General features: G+C 38.0%; 1 protein-coding gene across 1 annotated transcript in view; it reads right to left on the reverse strand.

The window, feature by feature from the left end:
- The window catches only part of AIMP3 (aaRS-interacting multifunctional protein 3), an 82,025-nt gene that overhangs the window by 35,426 nt on the left and 24,372 nt on the right, over window positions 1–22,227 (reverse strand). The window contains exon 3 of the mRNA XM_090381561.1: window positions 21,559–21,662. Coding sequence (XP_090237687.1) covers window positions 21,559–21,662 — 104 coding nt within the window. The remainder of the gene's footprint in view (window positions 1–21,558; window positions 21,663–22,227) is intronic.

Consider the following 22,227-nt stretch of genomic DNA (forward strand, 5'->3'; position numbering starts at 1 on the left):
GTTTTAAAAGTTAGCCACTAATCATTGCTAGCTGGAATCATTTAAAATGTTTGTTCATGAATGAAAGGAGGGAGAGATTGTATGTGTACTTCACAGCTGTGCAGAATTAAAATTTGAAAGACAAAGTGAATTACAAAATACAAAAGCGAATTAGCTATTTTTGTAAAAGTCCTATTTAAAAAAGGTTTATCATGTTATTTCTCTTTAGTATAGAAAGTGAACAGTTTAGTGTAGTATTTAAATGCATATTGGCAGAATATAAATGCAAAAATGATTTTTTGTTAATTATTCCAACTTTAGAACACAATTGTGTACAGTTTTAATAAGGGAGTACAAGTTATGAAGTACATCAATATTTCAGATATTTTAACATTATTCAGCAGTTTGGCAGGTATTCCACAAGTGAAATAAAATTAATTTTACTAAGCAACTAGTTTTTTTTAATTTTAGAAATGTATGGAAAATATACTCCATCTGATTATTATGGAAAGAGAGAGTGGAGGTCAACAATTAAGTTTAAAAAGGCAAAAATTTCTAACAGAACATTTTGGAAATAGTAGTAGTGGCATGTGATGCAAGAAAGCAACTGTATGAGTTTATGCAGCATCAGCCAAAAAAAAAAAAAAAAAAAAAAAAAAACACACACCATTCCCTCCAAATGCCTGTCCAGTTCCTCCTTAAATTTATTCAACCTATCAACTTCCACAACGACAGATGGAAGTTTGTTCCAGCAATTAACCACATGCTGGCTAAAGGCAAATTTCCACACATCTATTCTACATCTGTCCTTTCTTAATTTGAATTTATGTCCCCTTAGGTTCGTAATCTGAACAAGTGGAAGGATCCCATCAGAATTCAGTGTGCTCAACCCATTCAAGGCCTTATACACCTCAGTCAGATCACCACACAGGTGCTTAGTCTCCAGCCACTGCAATTTGCAGAACTTAAGCCTCTCTTGGTAAGAGGCTTAAGATCCCTTCATTCCCCTCACCAATCTTGTTGCCCTTCTCTGTACACGCTCAAGTAAATCTACATCCTTCCTGAAATGAGGCCTCCAGACCTGTACACAGTACTCAAAGCGAGGCCTGACCATTGCCTTATACAGAGGGACAATCACCTCCTCCTCCCTGCTAGCAAAATTCCTATATATCATTGGCAAAACCCCATGACCTGCCCTGGCAGCATGTCTGCATTGCTCAGAAAACTTCATATCTGACTGCACAATTACTCCCAAGTCTTTTTCATTTTCTACCACCGTAAGTGTAGTACCACACAGTTGGTACATTTCTCTGGGGTTACTTCTACCCATATGCAGTACTTTGCATTTGTCAAGGTTAAACTTCAGTTGCCACTTCTTAGCCCATCTGCCCAAATTATCTAAATCCTGTTGCAGTAGCATACTGTCATTAAGAACCCTGCCAACCTTTGTATCATCTGCAAACTTCGACATTAAGCCTGATATACCTTCATCAATATCATTGATAAATATACAAAACAACAGTGAACCCAACACCGAACCCTGTGGGAATCCACTAATAACACTAGTCCACGAAGAGCAGCACCCATTGATTACCACCCTGTGTCTTCTCCCACTTAACCATCCTTTTATCCATTGTAGCAACTTACCCTTAATACCATTCTGCTCCAATTTGTACAATAGTCTTCCATGCACAACAGTATCAAAAGCTTTCCTGAAATCCAAATATATGATATCAAAATTATTTTTTGCATCCAGTTCCTTTGTAACCACATCATAATATCCTATCAAATTTGTCAGACAAGACTTTCCCTTAACAAACCCATGCTGTGTCTGAATTATTGCATACAAGTTGTAGCAGTATGGCATTAAGGGCAAGTTGCTGCTATGGATAAAGGGATGATTGAGTGGGAGAAGACAAGAGTGGTAACCAATGGACACCACTTCATGGACTAATGTTATTAGCGGGGCCCCCAGGTTCAGTGTTGGGACCATTATTGTTCTTTATTTATCAATGATATTGATAAAAACAAATGTTAGCAGGGTTGTGAATGATAGCATGCTACTGCAACAGGATATAGAAAAATTGGGCAGATGGGCTGACAGGTGGCAACTGAAGTTTAACATTGACAAATGCAAAGTACTGCATATGGGTAGCAGTAACCCAGGAGTAACCTACCAACTATGTGGTACTATGGTACTATACTCAGGGTAGTGGAGAATGAGAAGGACCTGGGAGTAATGGTGCAGTCAGATATGAAGTTTTCTAATTGGTGCAGACAGGCTGCCAGAGCAGGTTATGTATTCTTATCAATGATATACAGGAATTTTTCTAGCAGGGATAAGGGGGTGACTATCCCTTTGTATAAGGTAATCAGGCTACACCTTGCGTACTGCATACAGGTGTCGGAAGGATGTGAAGTTGCTAGAACAAGTGCAGAGACGTGCAACAAGATTGGTGAGGGGAACAAAGGGGTGCTCTTACTCAGTGGTGTATTCGGGCCGGAACGATGTTCCAGTACTTTTTCTAAATGTCATAATAGAAAAATCATTAAATTTATACACTTAATATTATGAAACAATGGCATAATCAAAGGGGAGGGAAAAATATCTATTTTACCCATTGCTACTAAAAATATATTAATTGTAATCTTTAAAATTAAAATTTCTTTAAAAATTTATTTAAAAACAAAAACATAAATTTCACAATGAAATTTGAAGGTTTTTTACTAAAGTACGTGTTAGATAAAGAGATCAACAAATGAGATATACTATGATGCATGTAAATGCTGCATTTTGATTTGCCATGAGCTGAACGCTAGAACTGGTTGTTCTATGAACCATGAGTCTGAAGTCTGATTCAGTTACTGTACAGTTGATGTGGCATTATCATACAGTTTTCTGGAGAATGATCGTTCCAGAACTTTTTTTTTTTTTAAGCAATACACCTCTGCTCTTACTAAGAAAGAGTTAAGTTCTGCAAACTGCAGCATCTGGAGACTAGGCACCTGCTAGGTGATCTGCCTGAGATGTATAATGCCTTGAATGGTTTCAGCAGGCTCAATCCTGATGCTCAATGATCTGAGCAAGAGGAAGCTTAATGCTTCCTCTTGCTCAGATTACGAATGTGAAGGGCATAAACTTAAATTGAGAAAGGCCAGTTGTAGAAAAGATGTATAGAAATTTGACTTTAGCCAGTGGGGATTTGATTGCTGGAACAAAGTTCTATCTGTCATCGTGGAAGTTGATAGCTTAAATAAATTCAGGGAAGAACTGGAGAAACATATGGAGCAAGTGGATGAGTGAAATGGGAAGGTTTTTTTTTTTTTTTTTTGGGCAATGCTGTATAAGCTTATTTTCTTGCCTCATATGCCTCTATTAATGTTAACCTGACGTTTTATTTAAATCATGTGCCACTATACACATCCAAGTTTCAATACCTTTATCATTAAACTAAATGCTGACAGCATTTTGATTCTCTCTCAGACTACACAGAAGGGATATAAATCTAAATTGAAAAAAAAAAAAAAAAAAAAAAGTTCCTTATAAAATGGATGTGTGGAAATTTGTTTTCATTCAAAAAGTACCTGGTAATGGAATAAACTTCCACCTAGTGGTTGTAAAGATATGATATCTGAAAAAATTATGTGGTCTCAGTCCCAATCTCAATGATATTCAATTAGCCCACCAAGCCCCAATTATTGGTAACCTCAACCACTGCTCATCTCAGTGTCCTAATTATTCGCTGCACAATTTTTCCTTTCACTTCAAAGTAGTACTTGTGCCTATGCCCACTCTGATATTCCCTGTCGGACTTAGTAATTTAAAATCTCCTCGTTTTGCTTGCTTAAAATGTCTCCACCCCATTCTGTCAAATTGATTTGTTGGCTCTATTGTTTTTGAAACTCTACTAATCAATTGGAACTCTGACTTCCTTTCTCCAAAACTCAGTTTTCTCCAGTCCAACTTTCCTAACAGTGAAGTAAATTTTATCTTGAAATTTGAATATTCACAACTCCAGCAGCTTCAGTTTTCTAGTCACACAGACCCAGCTGCACGAAATATGAAGATTTTGCAATTACAAGTGACCTCACACAGATTGTTCACTGACTTAACAGATCTAACCACATATCCATCACTCTTGATCTTTTTCTGAAAAACTACCCTTCAAAGTACAGTCAAGGTGAGTGGTCCTCTGGCTACCTGATATCACGACTTCCCCAATGCAGACTTTCTTTCCTGGCCATTCTCAGCCTCATGATATTTAGCATTATAAGAATGCAAAATAGGATGATCTGCAAGATTTCGATTATTCTTTTCCTTGGTTGGATTACTGTTTTAAATCTTCTGGTGTCAATGTTTGCTCAGATAGAGTCAGGTGACACTATTCTTGTTATCTTTATTAAGTTATCCTTTATTCTGCACTGCGCCTTAAAATCTCTTCCTATATCTAAACCTTGGTTTTCCAATAAGTGAGCTAAGGCCATTCAAGACAGGAATGTATGTGTGTGAGAGAGAGAGAGAGAGAGAGAGAGAGAGAGAGAGAGAGATGGGGCTTTAGGAGCATATAAGCTGCGGGGCTATATTGCATCTATTCATAGAAAAAAGCTAAATACAAAGTTCAGATGTAACTCCATTTTTATTACCAAGATAAGACAGGAATGTTACATATCAAAATTGGCTATCATCCAAATCTACAAGTTCATTTTCTGCCTACACTAAAGCTTGCAACAATTGTAAAGCAGTTATTAATCAGTTCAAATGTGCAAAGCATTAATCAGCCTAGATTTTGAGCAGACTAAGAGTAGAAAACAGTGGTCAAGCATTATAGTCTCTTGCCAAAGCTAATGGCCACAAATGTTGCCAATCTATACTCCCAGCTCTGTTAAAACCTGATTGTTCAAAAAATAGAGCTGATTTATTAGTCTCCTATTTTTCTTCTAACTCTTGCATATACAATCTTCATAAACCACCCCACTACCATTCCCAGTACACTCCACTCAATGCCTCTTATGGTCTTCTATCAAAAGGATGTGAGAAAAATTTTTCACAAACTCAATGATTGTTGTTGTTGTTTGGTTTTTAGGAGCATTAGCAACTAAGGCCATATTGCTCCGGGAATATGCGGTGGTCATTCCCTGACCTTTCCGCATCCTCTGTATTCGGTGGTGATGGGCTCGAACCCCGGTCTAATCAAGAAGCGTGTGCTACGCACTGCTGCTCCTTCCCACCTGGCTACGGAGGCGCCCAAACTCAATGATAAGAAAGCTCTGTGTTCTAATGACATTTTTCCACTTGTTCTTAAAACTGCCTGAGTTTGCTCCTGTTGTGTGTTCCTTTCATTATTCTTTCTTATTCCACTACTGTTTTTCCTCTCTGCTTGGAAATTTGCTGATATACAGCCAGTCCCTAAAAAGGTGACAAATACCCCCCCCATCCAATTATCTTCCTATTGTCTTTACCTCTGCTCTTTCCAAATTAATGGAGGAATCCATTAACTGCTAAACTATCTCAAAACCTTCCATCTGATCAATGATTGCTAATATGGATTCCACTGTTGAGTTACATTACCCATCTAAAGACAAATTCAATGGAAAATTTTGGTGAAACGCAAGCGGCATTTCAAAGGCTTCTGATTGTGTCTGGCATAAAGGTCTTCTAAACAAGCTTCCATTCTACTGTTTTTTGCCAACTTCCATTACCAACTGTTTTTTCGCAATTGGAAGTAATCTCTCTGATCACTCCCTTCAAGTGATGGATAGATGGCTCTCTGTCCTTTAACTTCCACACTAATGCAGGTGTTCCCCAAAGTTCAGTTCTTTCTTCCTCTCTTTTCCTCATATATTAATGACCTTCTGCTGGGATATCCTCTATACAGGTGACTCCCGCTTAACACTGATAATGCGTTCCGGAAAAACAGAGCGCTAAGTGAATCCGCGCTAAGCGAGCGCCGCATTCCCATAAGATAACATATGTATTTGTGAGTTGCGGTCGGTGCCATAGGATATTTCCTAATCAATAATAAACGGCAGTGAAAAGATGCACAAATGTCGGTCAAAATATTTAATATTCAAATATTTATACATATAAAATATTCTGCATTACATACGTATATAATTATGTGGTAACTACTTACATATCAAAATTAAACTTAAAATTCCAATTAAAATAATGAATTTAATTGATCTAAATTGATTTAATTTAATTGATGAATTTAATTATGAAAAATGTGTCGATTTTGGGTTGAGCTTTACTAGTACTTAAATGGTTCCAATAGCTTACTAGTTTTAAATGGTTCCAATTTTTTTTTTTTTTTTTTTAGGTGAGTTTTCTTCTGATCATCATATAAGCTAATCTAACTCTCTCTCTCTCTTTATTATTTATAATATTTAACTTAACTGAATTCTGCATTGGATATTATCTTCAATAAAATTAGTTGGTCTTTCCATTTCAATCCTAATAGCCGGCCTTGTCCTAGTTGCTTGCAGTGGAACTGCTATCTTTCCTGCTGCTAAAATTAATTCTTTATTTTTTCCATAATTGTTCTTACAGTTAAACTTGCAAGTCCTAAATTATGGCACACATCCGCTTGTCTTTGGCCAGATCAATTCGCTTCAAAACGTCTAATTTAATTTTAAAATTCAGTCATTTTCTTACATTTATAGTCTTCATACTGCACACCCAGACGTTGTTGCTTTTTCATTCTTATCGGCCATTATTAACTCTTCGAAAATGTAACTGTGTTGGTTGCCTTAATTATGATACAATGTTCAAGTAAACTGTCCGTTATGCACAATGTCTAATACTGTACTGAGTGATGACTAGACTTCGTATAAATGCATATAACGCAAATATTACAAGCAATATACTTGATCATTTTTTAAAATGTTGATCTCGGAACTACGTAACAAGTCACTGTACTGCAATTAAATTAGCGCACGAGAGAATTTCACTGAGCATGGGAATATTTCTCAAGTCGGCGTGGGAAACGTTTTAACCGTATTTTTATATTCATTTTCAAGCTATCAGCTCCATCAAATGAAACGATTTCGTTAAATCTGCCAAAAATGCAATCTGTAAAAGAGCGTTATAGTGAGTTGTGACAGCGTTATAGTCAGATACGCATTATAATATAAGAACAGCGTTATAGCAAATCAGCGTAAAGCAAACCGCGTTATAACGGGGGGGGGGGGGGGCTGCTGTATTTAAGTCAGGGTTGTCTCATGGTTTCTGCATTTTTTTTGTCCATATTTAGGTCATTTTCAGTCGTTCTGTCCATATTACATTGTTTCTTCAGTTGGGAGAAATAATTTGATGTGTCTGTTCAAAATTAGACCTGTTATAACCTAAGTAATGGGATTTCCCGTTTTGGCGGGAAAATTGCCTTGAACAAAGGAAACTATCTTAAAAACTAAAAATATATTAAATCTATTACTAGATCTAAGTTCCCCATTAAAGATAACCTTAATATAACTTGTTTTCTGTCTAATATAGTTAAGAAATTTGGGCAAGTCAAGGGTTCTGACAGTAAGATCGTTACCGCTATAGCGATTACACCGTGCAATAATATGCTCAATAACAAAAATATATATGAGCTATCAAGAACAAAAAACTCTTACCTCAAATAAATTACTTCTCTTCATCTATGGTTACCTAAAGAATCAAGGGATCCACGTTAAGTGCTTCAGGAAAATACACAATCCAGCTGAGTTGTCCTAGGATCACTGTCTGCTGTCTACATCAAGTGAAGTGTCATGCAAATGCGACTGTTCACCTCTGCAACCACAGAACCATAAAGAGGATTTAAAAAAGGTGGAGGCAATACCTGAAGTCACAAAACTTGGGCTTAAAACAGAAAAGCCAAAAGGAAAAAATCCTCACATCTTAATTTTTGATGTACCAGAGGCAACATTAAAAAAAAGACCTAATGATGGATATATACTATAAAAACTTCAGTAGCATAATGACAATAGATGAATTTGCTGCTGAATTCCTTCTAAAAAGAGGAACTGAAAGCAAAATAAATGGATTATTTAACATAATAGCAGAAATCACACCTAAAATATGGAAGGCACTGAAGGAATAACAGAGAATCTATGCTGGCTGGACCAGCCATAGATTCAGGGAACATTTCCCCATACAAAAGTGTTTTAAATGTCATAAGTATGGTCATACTGCCAGGGACTGCAGTCAAAAAGAAACTGTCTGTGGTCACTGTGCAGTCACTGGCCACGATTACAAAAGCTGCAATAATAAGTCTCAGCAGCCAAAATGTGCTACCTGCAAGGCTGACTGAGTATGCACACAGCATCAGGGATGACAAATGCCCCTGCTATAAAAAAAAAAAGGTAAAACCGATACAATCTAGGACCAATTATGGGTCAGACTGAAAATATAAACTTGACTAGGGCTCTACATTTCGTCCAATTGAATGTTCAAAGAGCAAGAGCTGTTGTAGATAAGATCAAGCTCAAATTAGAAGAAAATGACAAAGACATATTGGTACTCCAAGAACCATACACACATATGAGTAGGGTTCAAAGATACCCAAGAAACTACAAAATCATTGAATACACCTCAGGAATCCCTTCTACAGCAATAGTAATGAAAAATACTCACCTTACAGTCACAAAGGTAGGTCACATCTGCTCCCCAACATCAGTGTGTGCTCATATCACTAGTGCTGTGGGACAGTTCTATGTTATCTCACTTTGTTCCAGACATGGCAAAGATATAAATCCTAAACACCAGACTGAACCTATTGGTAACTCTTTAGAGGACTTCCATATCAGCTGGTGTATAATCTTGCTACCTCTACTCTGACAGATAGTGATTGGAGGGAGTCCAAGTAGTGTGTATGTGGTGGGGGGGGATTGTAGAAGCCACGTTATGTCAAGGATCTCAGTATATTCCTACCATGTGTATGCCATATCCAAAAACTTCAATTACTTCATGCAGCATGTCCCACACTTTTTCTTACTATTGAATACACCATGAATTGTCAAATTAATAGAGTAAGCTTATATGCAAAAAGGGGCTTAGAGGGGAACAGGTATTCTGTGTGTTACCAGACAGTCTAAAACACTGATGGATCCAATATCTTTCTATTACAGAAGATTTAGGCGAAGTCCGGTTGGCCTGTCTCCCCAAAATCCACTCGTGCACACTTTCTCGATGGTAAGCCCTGTTACGTCACAGGTGGCAACGAACTTGTAGAGTGGTTCTCTTCAAGACGCCAAGACCAAACCCTCCAGCATATGACAGCAAGACGAAACAAATGGCCCTCAGTGGCTTTTACTCCCCCTCTTACGGCAGCAAGAGGATCAGAGTGGAAGCAGAGGGTGCTAAGAATCTCTGAGTATGACCAGGCTGTCATGCACAGAAACTGAACTTGGCCTGTTACAATGCAAGATCGCTCATCGGTGAAGACAGATTATTAGACCTAGAAAAGGAATTAGAAAATGTGAATTGGAATATCATCGGTTTGGCTGAAACAAGAAGAAGAAATAAATCGCCTATAAGTTTATCAAGTGGAAATCTGCTGTACACCAATGGAAACGGTGAAAGGAGTGACGGTGGAGTTGGGTTTCTGGTCCATAAAGATTTAAAAACAACATTTTGGAATTCAAAAGTACATCACCAAGGGTGTCAAGAATAATACTCAAGATTTCTAAGAGGTACAAGCTAAAGGTTATAATGATTTATGCACCAACATCGAGCCATGATGATGAAGAGGTTGAAATGTACACCGAAATTGAGTCTTCTAGATAAGCAGGAAACCCACTACACTATCATAATGGGGGACTTCAATGCTAAGGTTGGAAAAAGACAAAACATCGCAGAAAGGAGAACTATAGGAAATTTTAGAAATGCTGAAAGAAATGAAAGAGGTGAAAGATTTGTGGAATTTGCAGCATCTCAAGGATTGTCAGTAATGAACACTTTTTTTTCAACAAAAGGGTGAACAGAAAGTGGGCATGGAAGAGTCCAAATGGATTAACAACTAATGAAATCAACTTCATCCTCACTAACAGATGATATATAGTGAATGATGTTACCATCCTGAATAAGGTAAATGTTGGAAGTGATCACAGAATGGCAAGATGTACACTTGATATAGATAGAGAAAAGGGAAGGAAAAAACTGACTCGAGTAAATAATACAAAGATCTTTGAGATAACAGAAGAGGAGAAAAAGCAATATGTACTGGAACTTAACAAATTTGAGCTTCTGCAGACCACTCAGGACCAAGATATCGACGAGGAATATTACAACTTTCTGAAAGTCATAAAGCCCAAGAAACCTATAGGGAAAAAGAAATCCAAAGAAGAAAAAATTAGTCAAGAAACACTTGTCATGATGAACCAAAGGCAACAAATGAAGAGCAAGATAAATACTGACAAGGAGAAAATTGAATATACTGAGCTATACAAAGCCATTAGAAAGAGACTCAGAGTAGACATAAGATTTAACACAAGAAAAGTAGAACAAGCATTAAGGGAAAACAAAGGACTTAACTCAGCAGCTATGAGCAGTAATACAGAAAGACGAATGATACTGAAACTGAAGAATAGCAATGGCGTACTTATAAATAGCAGAGAAGGCAAAATTCAAATAGCAGAAGACTATTACAGAGAATTATACAAGGAGCAAGGGAATGATGCCAGCAGTGGGGAAGATGGATCGCAACACATACGACATACCCGATATCCTTCCTGATGAGGTAGAATATGTGTTGAAGAAAATGAAGAATCAGAAAGCCCCGGGAGAAGATGAAGTTACTGTAGAGTTGTTAAAATTGAGAGGAAGAGACATAACACAAAAACTGGCAAGGCTCTTCACAAAGTGCATTAGAAAAGGTGTGATGCCTAAGCAGTGGAATAATGCAATCATAGTTTTGCTGCATAAGAATGAGAGAGATAAATCAGAAATTGGAAATTATAGACCAATTAGCTTGTTATCCCATATCTACAAGTTGTTCACAAGGGTCATTACTAACAGATTAGAAAGAATACTTGATGAGAATCAACCGAAAGAGCAAGCTGGCTTTAGAACAGGATTCTCAGCTATGGATCACCTTCACGTAATACCACAGCTAATGGAGAAAGCAAATGAATAAAAAACACCATTATGCCTGGCATTTGTGGATTATGAAAAAGCATTCGACTCCATACAGCATAAGACAATGTTTCGAGCACTGAAAAGACAAGGCATAGATACCCCACATATTATGATTTTGAAGAAAATATATGAGAGTGCTACCTCCTTTATTAGACTAGACAAAGACAGTAGCAAATTTAAAATTGAGAAAGGAGTTTGACAAGGAGACACTATCTCCGATGCTATTTACTGCTGCCCTTGAGGAAGCTTTCAGAAGATTAGACTGGTCGCAGAAAGGAGTCAATGCGAATGGAGAGTACCCAAGCTGTTTACGATTTGCAGATGACATTGTGGTCATAAGCCACGATCCAAAAGAATTAGAGGAAAATCTTAATCAGTTATGCACAGTTAATAAGGATTTTGGACTAAAGATGAATATGCTAAAACTAAAGTAATGATGAACAAGTATGCCACAGAAAGAGACAATGATTGAAGGAGCAGTAATTGAAAAGGTGAAGTCATATACTTATCTGGGATGGGACAAGTTATTAGCTGTAATAATAACAAATGGCTGGAAGTCAAGAGAAGAATAAATTTTGAATGGATAGCATTCAGGAAATATAGTCACATACTGAAGAGCAATATCCCAGTTTGTCCGAAACGTAAAATAATGAACCAATGTATACTCCCACCAATTTTCCTTGGTGATTTTAATGTTCACAACTCCAGCTGGCTTCCGTTTTCTAGTCACACCGACCCAGCTGGTTGAGATGCTGAGGCTTTTGCAATTACTAATAACCTTGCACAGATTGTTAATTTACCTACAAGAATACCGGACAATCCTAATCATACAGCCAATACGCTTGATCTTTTTCTCACAGACAACCCTTCTAAGTACACGGTTGAAGTGAGAGGTCCTTTAGGCACTTCAGATCACAACTTGGTGATTGTCTCTCCTCCAATGGAACCTTTATCTCATAGGTATTCCCAACCTCGTTTTGTTTGGCATTACAAGAATGCAAAATGGGATGACCTGCGAGACTTCTTTTCCTTGGTCGGATTACTGTTTCAAAACTTCTGATGTCAACGTTTGCTCAGATCGTGTCAGTGAAATTATTCTTCAGGAATGGAATCCTTTATCCCACACTCCACTTTAAAATCTCGTCCTTTATCTAAACCTTGGTTTTCCAATAATTGTGCTAAGGCTGTTCAAGAGAAAAATGTTGTATATCGTAATTGGCTTGTTTCTAATTCTCCAGTTTCATTTTCTGCCTACACCAAAGCTCGCAACAATTGTAAAGCAGTTATTAATCAGTCCAAACTAGAGTTTGAACAGGCTAGGAGTAGAAAAACTTGCTTCTTGCCCTAATGGTAGCCGAGCATTCTGGTCTCTTGCCAAAGCTATTGGCTGCAGCTTTTGCCCATCTCTGTTCCCACCTCTGTCCAAACCAGATGGTTCTGTTGTCACTTCAGCCAAGGATAAAGCTGACCTGCTAGCATCCCATTTTTCATCCAACTCATGCATTAATGATCTTGGTAAAACACCTCCCACCATTCCCAACACGCTCCATTCAATGCCTCCTGTCAAAAGGATGTCAGAAAGATTTTGTTCTTTGCCACCTTTTTTCACTTTCTTATTCCAAAAGTTGTTTTTCCTTCTGCACGGAAATTTGCTCATATCCAGCTAGTTCCTAAAACGGGTGACAAATCCCTCCCATCCAATTATCGTCCCATTGCAATTTCTTCTACTCTTTCTAAAGTAATGGAGAAATCAATTAACTGCCAACTCTTAAACTACCTAGAAACCTTCCATCTGATCAACGATCGCCACTATGGATTCCAACAGTGTCGATCCACTGGTGATGTTCTGGCTTATGTTACCCATTTATGGACTAATTCAATGGAAAGGTTTGGTGAAACACAAGTAGTTGCTCTTAACATCTCAAAGGCTTTCGATCCTGTTTGGCATAAAGGTCTTCTAAACAAGCTTCCATCTTATGGTTTGCCAACTGTTTTGAGTAATTGGTTATCCAGTTTTCTCTCTGATCGCTCACTGAGGGTGATGGTAGATGGCTCTGTCTTCTAACTTCTCCTCTAATGCCGGTGTCCCCCAAGGTTCATTTCTTTCCCCACCCTTTTCCTCTTGTATATTAATGACCTTCTTCCATTGACTAGAAATCCTATCCATAGTTTTGCCAATGATAGCATATTGCATTCCACTTTCCATTTTGAGAAACCTTGTCCTGCTCAATCAGCATCAATTTCTCGAAAATCTGCTACCAATTCCTTAAATGCCGATCTACAGGTAATTCTCCAGTGGGGCAAACACAACTTGGTTGATTTCAACCCTTCTAAAACTCAGTCTTGTCTTTTATCTCTTCTTTCGTCTTCTCAACCTTCAACCCAAGCACGGTACAAAGTACTATAGGTTCTAATACCTCTTGTGTTTGGGGTTTACATAAAAAAAAAAAAAAAGACTTATGGATGTGAAACTTGGGCACTTTCTGCCTACACCAAAGCTCGCAACAATTGTAAAGCAGTTATTAATCAGTCCAAACTAGAGTTTGAACAGGCTAGGAGTAGAAAACTAGGAATAAGCAGAAAACTCAAGTAAAGGAGATTCTTATCAAAACTAAAGAACTAAAATGGTCTTCAGCAGGACACATAGCTTGAAGACATGACAGATGGACTAAGAAAATAACAGAATGTTGCCCAAGAGGAGCTACAATAAAACTGGAAGACAACGGTGGAGATGAATATATGAAATTCATGAGTTTGTGGGTAGTAAATGTGTGGCATCCACTAAAAACCCTGTCCTGTCATTGCACAAAACAGAAGGAACTGGAAAGTTGCTGGAGAGGCCTTCATCCTGCAGTGGATTGAAAATGGATGATGATGATAATATGAGAAAAGATTTAAAACACCCAAACACTTCCTAGTTCATTTCACAAATATACGTGGATTTTAGCATTAAATCAGCTCACACACCAACCATAAGAATAAGTATTTACTGTAACTAAGATATTTACATTTACATATTAAAATAAAATAAAATAACTATTTACAAAAACTACTATTATATTAAATTAAATTATATACATGTAAAAACATTAAAACTGTGATAAAATCCTTAAGATAAAATACACTAAAATAAACCGGATTAAAAGCGATAAAAACAATAAAAGTCTCTGGAGATTTCGGAAGCATCGGCTTCCTTCCTCAGCAGTAACAAAACTTCCTGCAGCACGTCCATATATAACAGGCTCACGGTACCTATACACGTGGTGCAGTCGGCGCATGGTCTGAACTGGAAGCGGAAATAGCTCGGGAACGTGTTAAGCAAAACCGTTCAACCGTACTTAGGATGATAGTTTCAAACAGAGGATGCATACGCATACCTCTGTCCCTATTCATAATATTGTGGTTGGATGAACAGATTCGTAGGCTCTCGAGCCATTTACGGTTCCAGAACCCATGCGCTCGATCCACGATAACCGCATCCTCTGGGGAAATTTGATGCTGCTTCTCCCAAAAATGTTCAGCCACAGCAGACTTATTGTAATCAGCAGTTTTTATAGCATTTGCATGCTCCCCCAGACGATCCTTGAGCCGTTGTTTTGTCTTGCCCACATAACATTCCCCACAATCCGGGCATTTTATCCTGTATACTACTCCACTACTCAGGTCCTTTGCTATTGGGTCTTTTACCTGAGACAACACTGTGTGCAACCTCCGCCCAGGAAGCTGCACACAGCGTGTTTTATAACCCCGCAAAACTCTAGCGAGATGCTCATTAACGCCCGGATAGTAAGGAATGTATGCGGTAGCCACAGGAACAAACGGTTCCTGACGGTTAGACTCTATTCCTCTACTAAATCTGTCTATGATCCTCTGGGGGTATCCACATTTTCTAAGGTCTGCTGTGACTCGTCTAATTTCACATTCTTTGTCCTCAGAGGTGGTACAGTGTGACCCTGCTCTATCTAGTAGAGCTTTCACTACACTATTCTTATGCTGCCCAGCTTGTGCTGAACTATAATGGGTGTACTGGCCTCTGCACATAGGTTTTTTAAACACAGAAGTTTTGAGCCTAGGGCCTACCCTAGAGACCAAGTACATCCAAGAAAGAAAGGGTACCTCCTGTTTCCACCTCTGAGGTAAATTGTATAAATTGGGAGAAGCTATTAAGCCAATGGAGTGCATCATCCTCTCTCCCTTTCTGGACCACGGTAAAGGTATCATCAACATACCTTTTCCATTTCTTTATGGGAAACTGACATCCACTAAAAACCCTGTCCTCTAACTCCTCCATGGCCAGATTGGCCACGATGGCGCTAATAGGAGATCCCATGGCTGTACCGTGAACCTGTTTGTACATAACACCTTGGTACACCATAGTGGTGCTGACCAGACAAAGTTCCACACCCGAACAAATATCCTCTACATTTAAAAGCGATCTATTACTCAAAGAGACATCATTACTCAAAGATTTTCTAACACAATATATTCCATGTTTAATTGGAATGCATGTGAATAGTGACACCTCGGGAACGTGTTAAGCAGAACCTGCTTAACACGTTCCCGAGCTATTTCCGCTTCCAGTTCAGACCATGCGCCGACTGCACCACGTGTATAGGTACTGTGAGCCTGTTAATATGGACGTGCTGCAGGAAGTTTTGTTACTGCTGAGGAAGGAAGCCGATGCTTCCGAAGGCTCCAGAGACTTTTATTGTTTTTATCACTTTTAATCCGGTTTATTTTAGTGTATTTTATCTTAAGGATTTTATCACAGTTTTAATGTTTTTACATGTATATAATTTAATTTAATATAATAGTAGTTTTTGTAAATAGTTATTTTATTTTATTTTAATATGTAAATGTAAATATCTTAGTTACAGTAAATACTTATTCTTATGGTTGGTGTGTGAGCTGATTTAATGCTAAAATATGAATTTTCCCAACCTCAGAGGCCTTTTTCAGAATATACGTGGACTCAATTCTAATCTCGACGATGTCCATTTCCACTTGCAGTCTGCCAAACCCCATGTACTTTTTCTGACAGAATCTGTTATCAGTTGATTCAATTACTGCTCATCTCAATTGCCCAAATTATTCACTATATGATTCCTTTCGCCTCAAAGATGGTTGTTGTTATTATTATTTGGTTTTTAGAAGCATTAGCAACTAAGGCCATATTGCTGTGGGGATTGGCCATATTGCTCCGGGGTCATTCCCTGACCTTTCCGCATCCTCCGTATTTGGTGATCACTGGCTCAAACACCGGTCTAATCAAGAAGCGTGTGCTACGCACTGCTGCTCCTGCCCACCTGGCTACGGAGGCGCCCTCAAAGGTGGTACTTGTGCATATGTCCGTTCCAATATTCCCTGTCAGACTTGGTAACTTGGAATCTCCTCTTTTCGATCTTCTCTGGCTTAAAATCTCTCTACCTCATTCTGTCAAATTCATCTTTTGTCTCTATCGTTCTTCAAATTCCACTACTCACTTGGGCATCTCCGTAGCCAGGTGGGAAGGAGCAGCAGTGCGTAGCACACGCTTCTTGATTAGACCGGGGTTCGAGCCCGTCACCACCAAATACGGAGGATGCGGAAAGGTCAAGGGAATGACCACCGCATATTCCCGGAGCAATATGGCCTTAGTTGCTAATGCTCCTAAAAACCAAACAAACAAACAAACTACTCACTTGGAGCTCTTTGACTTCCTCTCTTTGCAACTTGACTTTCTCCAGTCCAACTTTCCTAACAGTAAGGTAATTTTCCTTAGTGATTTTAATGTTCACAACACCAGATGGCTTCCGTTTTCTAGTCACACCGACCCAGCTGGTTGAGATGCTGAGGCTTTTGCAATTACTAATGACTTTTTTTTTTTTTTTTTATGGAAACCCCAAAAATGAGAGATATTAGTAACTATAGTACTTAGTACCATGCTTGAGTCTGAGGTTGAGAAGATGAAAGAAGATATTTGTTGACATCAGACAAACTTCTGTAGACTATAAGTTTCAGGAAATACGTACGTCCAGTAAACGGCTGTTGAATGAATAAATGAGGAAGATGAAAAGTTTGTTCTGTGAGTTTGAAATTGGACAGTAAATGGATGTTGGCTGGTGGTGGCGTGTGTTGGGACTGTTCTGAAAGAGAGAGCAGGAATAATAGAAGCCAATTCAGAAGAACAGTGCCCGTGGAAGTATCTGTAGAACAGGCATGCAGCAGAAACAGTACATCTGTGAGACAGCGAGTGGAGAGACTCTGTTAGAGAGGAGTCATTAATTAACCTAACTGCCCTCTCCTAAATGGAATCTAGAAGCCTGAGAGAGGTTCTGGGGGCACCGCTCCAGATGTGGAAACAATATTCCAGGGTAAGGTGGATTTGCGATTTGTACAGAGTGAACAGCTGTTTGGAAGAAAAGTAATGCCAAGAGTGAAAGAGAAAACCAAGTTTTTTAGATGAAGAGGAAGCAATATTTGTAATGTGCTTGTGCCAAGAGAGAGATTAGAAGTCAGGGTAATCTCCAAAAGAGATACATCCTTTTGCCTAGAAATCGGAGTGTCACCAAAGATAAGCATAGGAGCAGAAGAATCCTTTTTGCAAGATATAAGACAAGACAGTTTTAAAAGGATTGAAATCAACTAAGTTGTCTTTGCCCCACTGGAGAATAACCTGGAGATCAGCATTTAAGGAATTGGTAGCAGATATTAGAGAAGTTGAAGCTGATTGAGCAGGGCAAGGTTTCTCAAAATGGAAAGTGGAATGCAATCTGGTATCATCAGCAAAAGTATGGATAGGATTTCCAGTCAATAGAAGAATGTATTAACATACAGGAGGAAAAGAGTGGGGGGAAAGAACTGAACCTTGGGGGACACCAGCATTAGTGGAGAAGTCAGAAGACAGAGAGCCATCTACCATCACCCTCAGTGAGCGATTAGAGAGAAAATTGGACATCCAATAACAAAAAACAGTTGGCAAACCATAAGATGGAAGCTTGTTTAGAAGACCTTTATGTCAAACACAATCGAAAGCCTTTGAGAAGTCAAGAGCAACTGCTTGTTTTGCCAGTTTCTTGCTAAATTTTAATATAATTGTAAAATTTTAATACAATTTTTAAAATTTGGATAATTTTAGATCACTTGGACCTAGCTAAACTAACAGAAATAGAAAGCCTTTACCAATTAGTATTTGAATGGTGCTAGACCTCTTAAACATACCATTCAGTGTATCCTAATATCAGTAATTTGCGTCATCATCAGTTAATATTACTTGCATTTATTTTATTTTATTATTAATTATTTGTTTATTTATAAGGTATAACACATGAAACCAATTCAGACTATCTAAGTCTTTGGCTACTTGGCCTCATGGTTCACTGGATATACCTTTAGGTATAATTGCAGTTTAGTGTCACGCTTCATGGTCAGCTCTCAATTCACTGCTGGGGCTCCAACTTGTTGTGAATTGTTCTGATGGAGCAGTTCCGACGTCACTTAACCTGTAATTCTGATAGAGCATGTGTAGCGCTCAATGAATGCGATTCCACAGAATAAAAAATAATTTTCTACATTTTCAGAAAGAATTATGAAACTAAGAACTTTCAGTAATTGTATACTTTTAACGTGTTTAACACATCATGGCAGATCACAAGTTACTATCGGCTCAAACTTGATTGAGCATGTGTGACGCTTACTGATACAGTGAGCATCGCACTTGCTGGTCTATATACTGCATACTTTGAGTTTTGTTTTTTTTTTCTTGTTTATTTCTCTTATCTGTATTCTGGGAAAATAGCTATTTCAACAAGTTTTCTGAAAGAATAAAAAAACAATTATTTCCTGACTATATAAGAATTTGATTATAAAAATAATGAAAGTAGGTAATTATAAAAACAATGGAAATAGGTAATTTTTATAATATCTAAATCGCTGATCAATATTCCACTTTATCCATTATGACACTTCACTTTCTTCAGTACTACAAAGAAAAAAAAATGAATTGTCAGGTTGAAACCAATTTGTGTGGTTGTTATAGAGATTTCAAAGTATTAAAAAAAAAAAGAAAAAAAAAAAGCATTCTCCAGATGTAGGTAGGAAGGGAGTGAAGGATTGGGTACCCCTGGTCTGGGAAGCCCACCCAGAGCCAGGGAAAGAGAAGAAAGCGTGCAGAGTTCTGGACCTGAAAATAATAATAATTATGACAATGTTTTGTGATTATTTGTATATATATTTGTAATAATTTTTACATATCGCAGTGTTACTAATTAACATATAAGACACACTTGCCTTTCAATCGTAAGTTCCTTGTCCTTCTATGGGTGGCACTTGCCTTTCTGTCATACAGTCCTTCTGCAGGAAAAGTACTTATAATCAGAATGGGCCAATAAATTTAAGTACAAAGGGACATGTGTATATGTAATCTCTTGTTTCTGCAGCACTGAAGATAATCTTCACAATCCACCTGGTAAATAGTAGGCACTTGAGGCAATTCAGCATAGTCAGTTCTGTATGTTGTGGCATGGTGGCACAGTGTTTGGATAAGGCACCAACTGTGGTCTCCCACATCTGCACCATCAGTACTCTTGTGACGAATACTTCACGCCCTTCCTACCTATGTAAAAGCCAGAAAAGTGTTGTGTAGTTTTGTGTTGGGTTCTGATCTGGCTTCTGGCCGCAGAGCCCCTACCTGTCCACACCACCGCTGGGAGGCGAACCAGATTGTCCAGAGTACTCTGGCTGCTCTCCGTCAGGGATTGCCTGAGTTTCCTGAAGGGGGGGAAAAGAGGGTCCTCTAGATGTAGGTAGGAAGAGAGCGAAGGATTGCACCAAGGCCTTCCAAATGCTTAGATAGGGCCAGCCCAGAACCCTACATGCTTTCTTCTCTTTCCCTGGCTCTGGGTGGGCTTCCCAGACCAGAGGTACACAATCCTTCTATCCCTTCCTAGCTATGTCTGGAGAAGGCTTTTTTTTTTTTTTTTTTCTTTTTTTAAATACCTTGAAATCTCTATAGCAACCACACAAATTTTGGTTTCAACCTGGCAATTCATTTTTTTTTCTTTTCAGCACTGAATGAAACGAAATGTCATAATGGATAAAGTGGAATACAGATCAGTGATTTGGATCCTCTTTTTGGAACACCTAAAACAATCCATAAAGAAATGGCTGCTGAGTATGGAGAGAACTGCCAGGGTTAAAGTGTTGTTGCACATTAGTATAACCAGTTCAAATGTGGAAGAATCTTGGTGCATGATGAAAAATCCCAGGATGCCCAGAATTGCTGTAATAGAAAAGTGTTGCAAAAATTGAGACAATCTTAGAAGATCACTCTATTAGCATAAAAGCTTAGCTGCAGAGCTCCAAATTAATCTAGGGTCTGTGGAGAACATCAGCCAATAACAGTTGCATATGAGTAAAATAAATGCTAGATGGGTTCCTACACTTTTGACCTCTTACCTAGAAAAAGGGATGTGCACATGATATATTATTGATGTGCCAGAAAAGCAAGATGAGTTTTTTCATGGCTGGTAACGATGGGTGGAACTTGTATTCATCACCATGATCTCGAAACTAAACAAATGTCAAAACAGTGGGAGCATGCAGAATCACCCCTCCCAAAAAAAAGGCAAAAGTGCAACCAAGTGCTGGCAAGGTGATGCTCAGTTTCTTGAGATCAGCATAGTGCAATATACCTAACAAAAGGGATGTACTTTGACAGCAAAGTATTATTCCAATCTCCTCATAAAAGCTACATGCTGCTATAAAAGAAAAATGATGAGGAAAGTTATCAGAAGGTGTGCACCTGCTCCACAATAATGCCCTGTGCATTCCTCACATGATGCAGTGAGGCGTGCCCACGAATGTGGATTTTAAATATTTCCGCATCCTGTTTATTCCCTTCAACCTTTCAAACTCTGATTTCTTTCTCTTTCCTTCATGGAAGACACTTTGCTGCTGATGAGGTGATTTCTGCTACCAAGTCATTGTTTGAAGGATAGTCTTGAGGACTACTACAAAACTGGCCTGCAGAAGTGTATTGAGAGGTGGTAAAAATGTGTCTTTTTGTATGGTGACTATGTTGAAAAAGTGTAATAGATTGTGTTTGTTTCAGCCTTCTATCATAACTACTTCTGTGTGAATACAAATGTTTTTTGAACCCCGTTGTATATTAATCATCACTTCTTCTATTCAACTACTCACTCTATACAAATCTCAAATTTGCCAAACCATGGAATATTGTTCTCACAAAAGCTTTATTTCTGAAATAAAGACCACCCTTTTGGGGTGGTCCTTATTTAATAAAAAAGGAGAAGAAAAAAAAAAGGGATATGCATAATTAATGTTATATAATAATTGAGAAAAATATAATATCCTTTGCTTCCTGCCATAAAAAAAAAAAAGAAAAAAAAACACCAGAAAACTTCAGAGTGAATTTAAATTTTCAACTTATGTAAAAAATATAGTGGGAATATTTACGGTACCTTTAAAACAACATGCATTTCAGTCTGACAACCAAATTTACTTCTTTGCAAAAGCCAATACTCTAGCCACTGATAAATCATGGCTTGATCTTCTGGTGTGTTCCCTGAAGAAAAAAGAATGGTTAGTAAGTAGAAATCAATTCATGGTCCAAATCATATATTCAAAAAGGCAAACAGAAATGGTCCAAGAGTTTTAAACATATTGGGGACTCAACTGATTTAAAAATTTTTACCATGAGCACTGCAAACAAGTGGAAGGTGTGTATGTAATGGCTACTAGTGACCACAAATGAATTACTTGCATCCAGCTGTTGCAGACCTGTCTATGATAATGACAGATTAATGACAAATTCTGCCAGGTAGAATAATTTTAATAATAAAGCTGGATATGGTAGATTGCAACTTCTTGAGTGTATTTTGGTAAAGTAGAAATTGTTCAATCTATATTACTGCCTGTATCTATAGTTTATGAACAAGAGTAAGACTGAATAGTGTTATGGTGAAATTCTGAATTCACTTGAATTCAAAATGCAAGAGGACAGTATCAGTAGTGCAGGAAGCTCGGCACAAGAGATCTGATAACTATAGGGAAAGTTATAGAACCTTGTGTGATGAGTATGTCTATGCAATAAATTGTGCAAAGAAAGTCTTGACAAGAATTTGTAAGAG

This window comes from Mastigoproctus giganteus, chromosome 9 (assembly GCF_048544385.1).
Source record: "Mastigoproctus giganteus isolate SK-2022 chromosome 9, ASM4854438v1, whole genome shotgun sequence".
NCBI lineage: Eukaryota > Metazoa > Arthropoda > Arachnida > Uropygi > Thelyphonidae > Mastigoproctus > Mastigoproctus giganteus.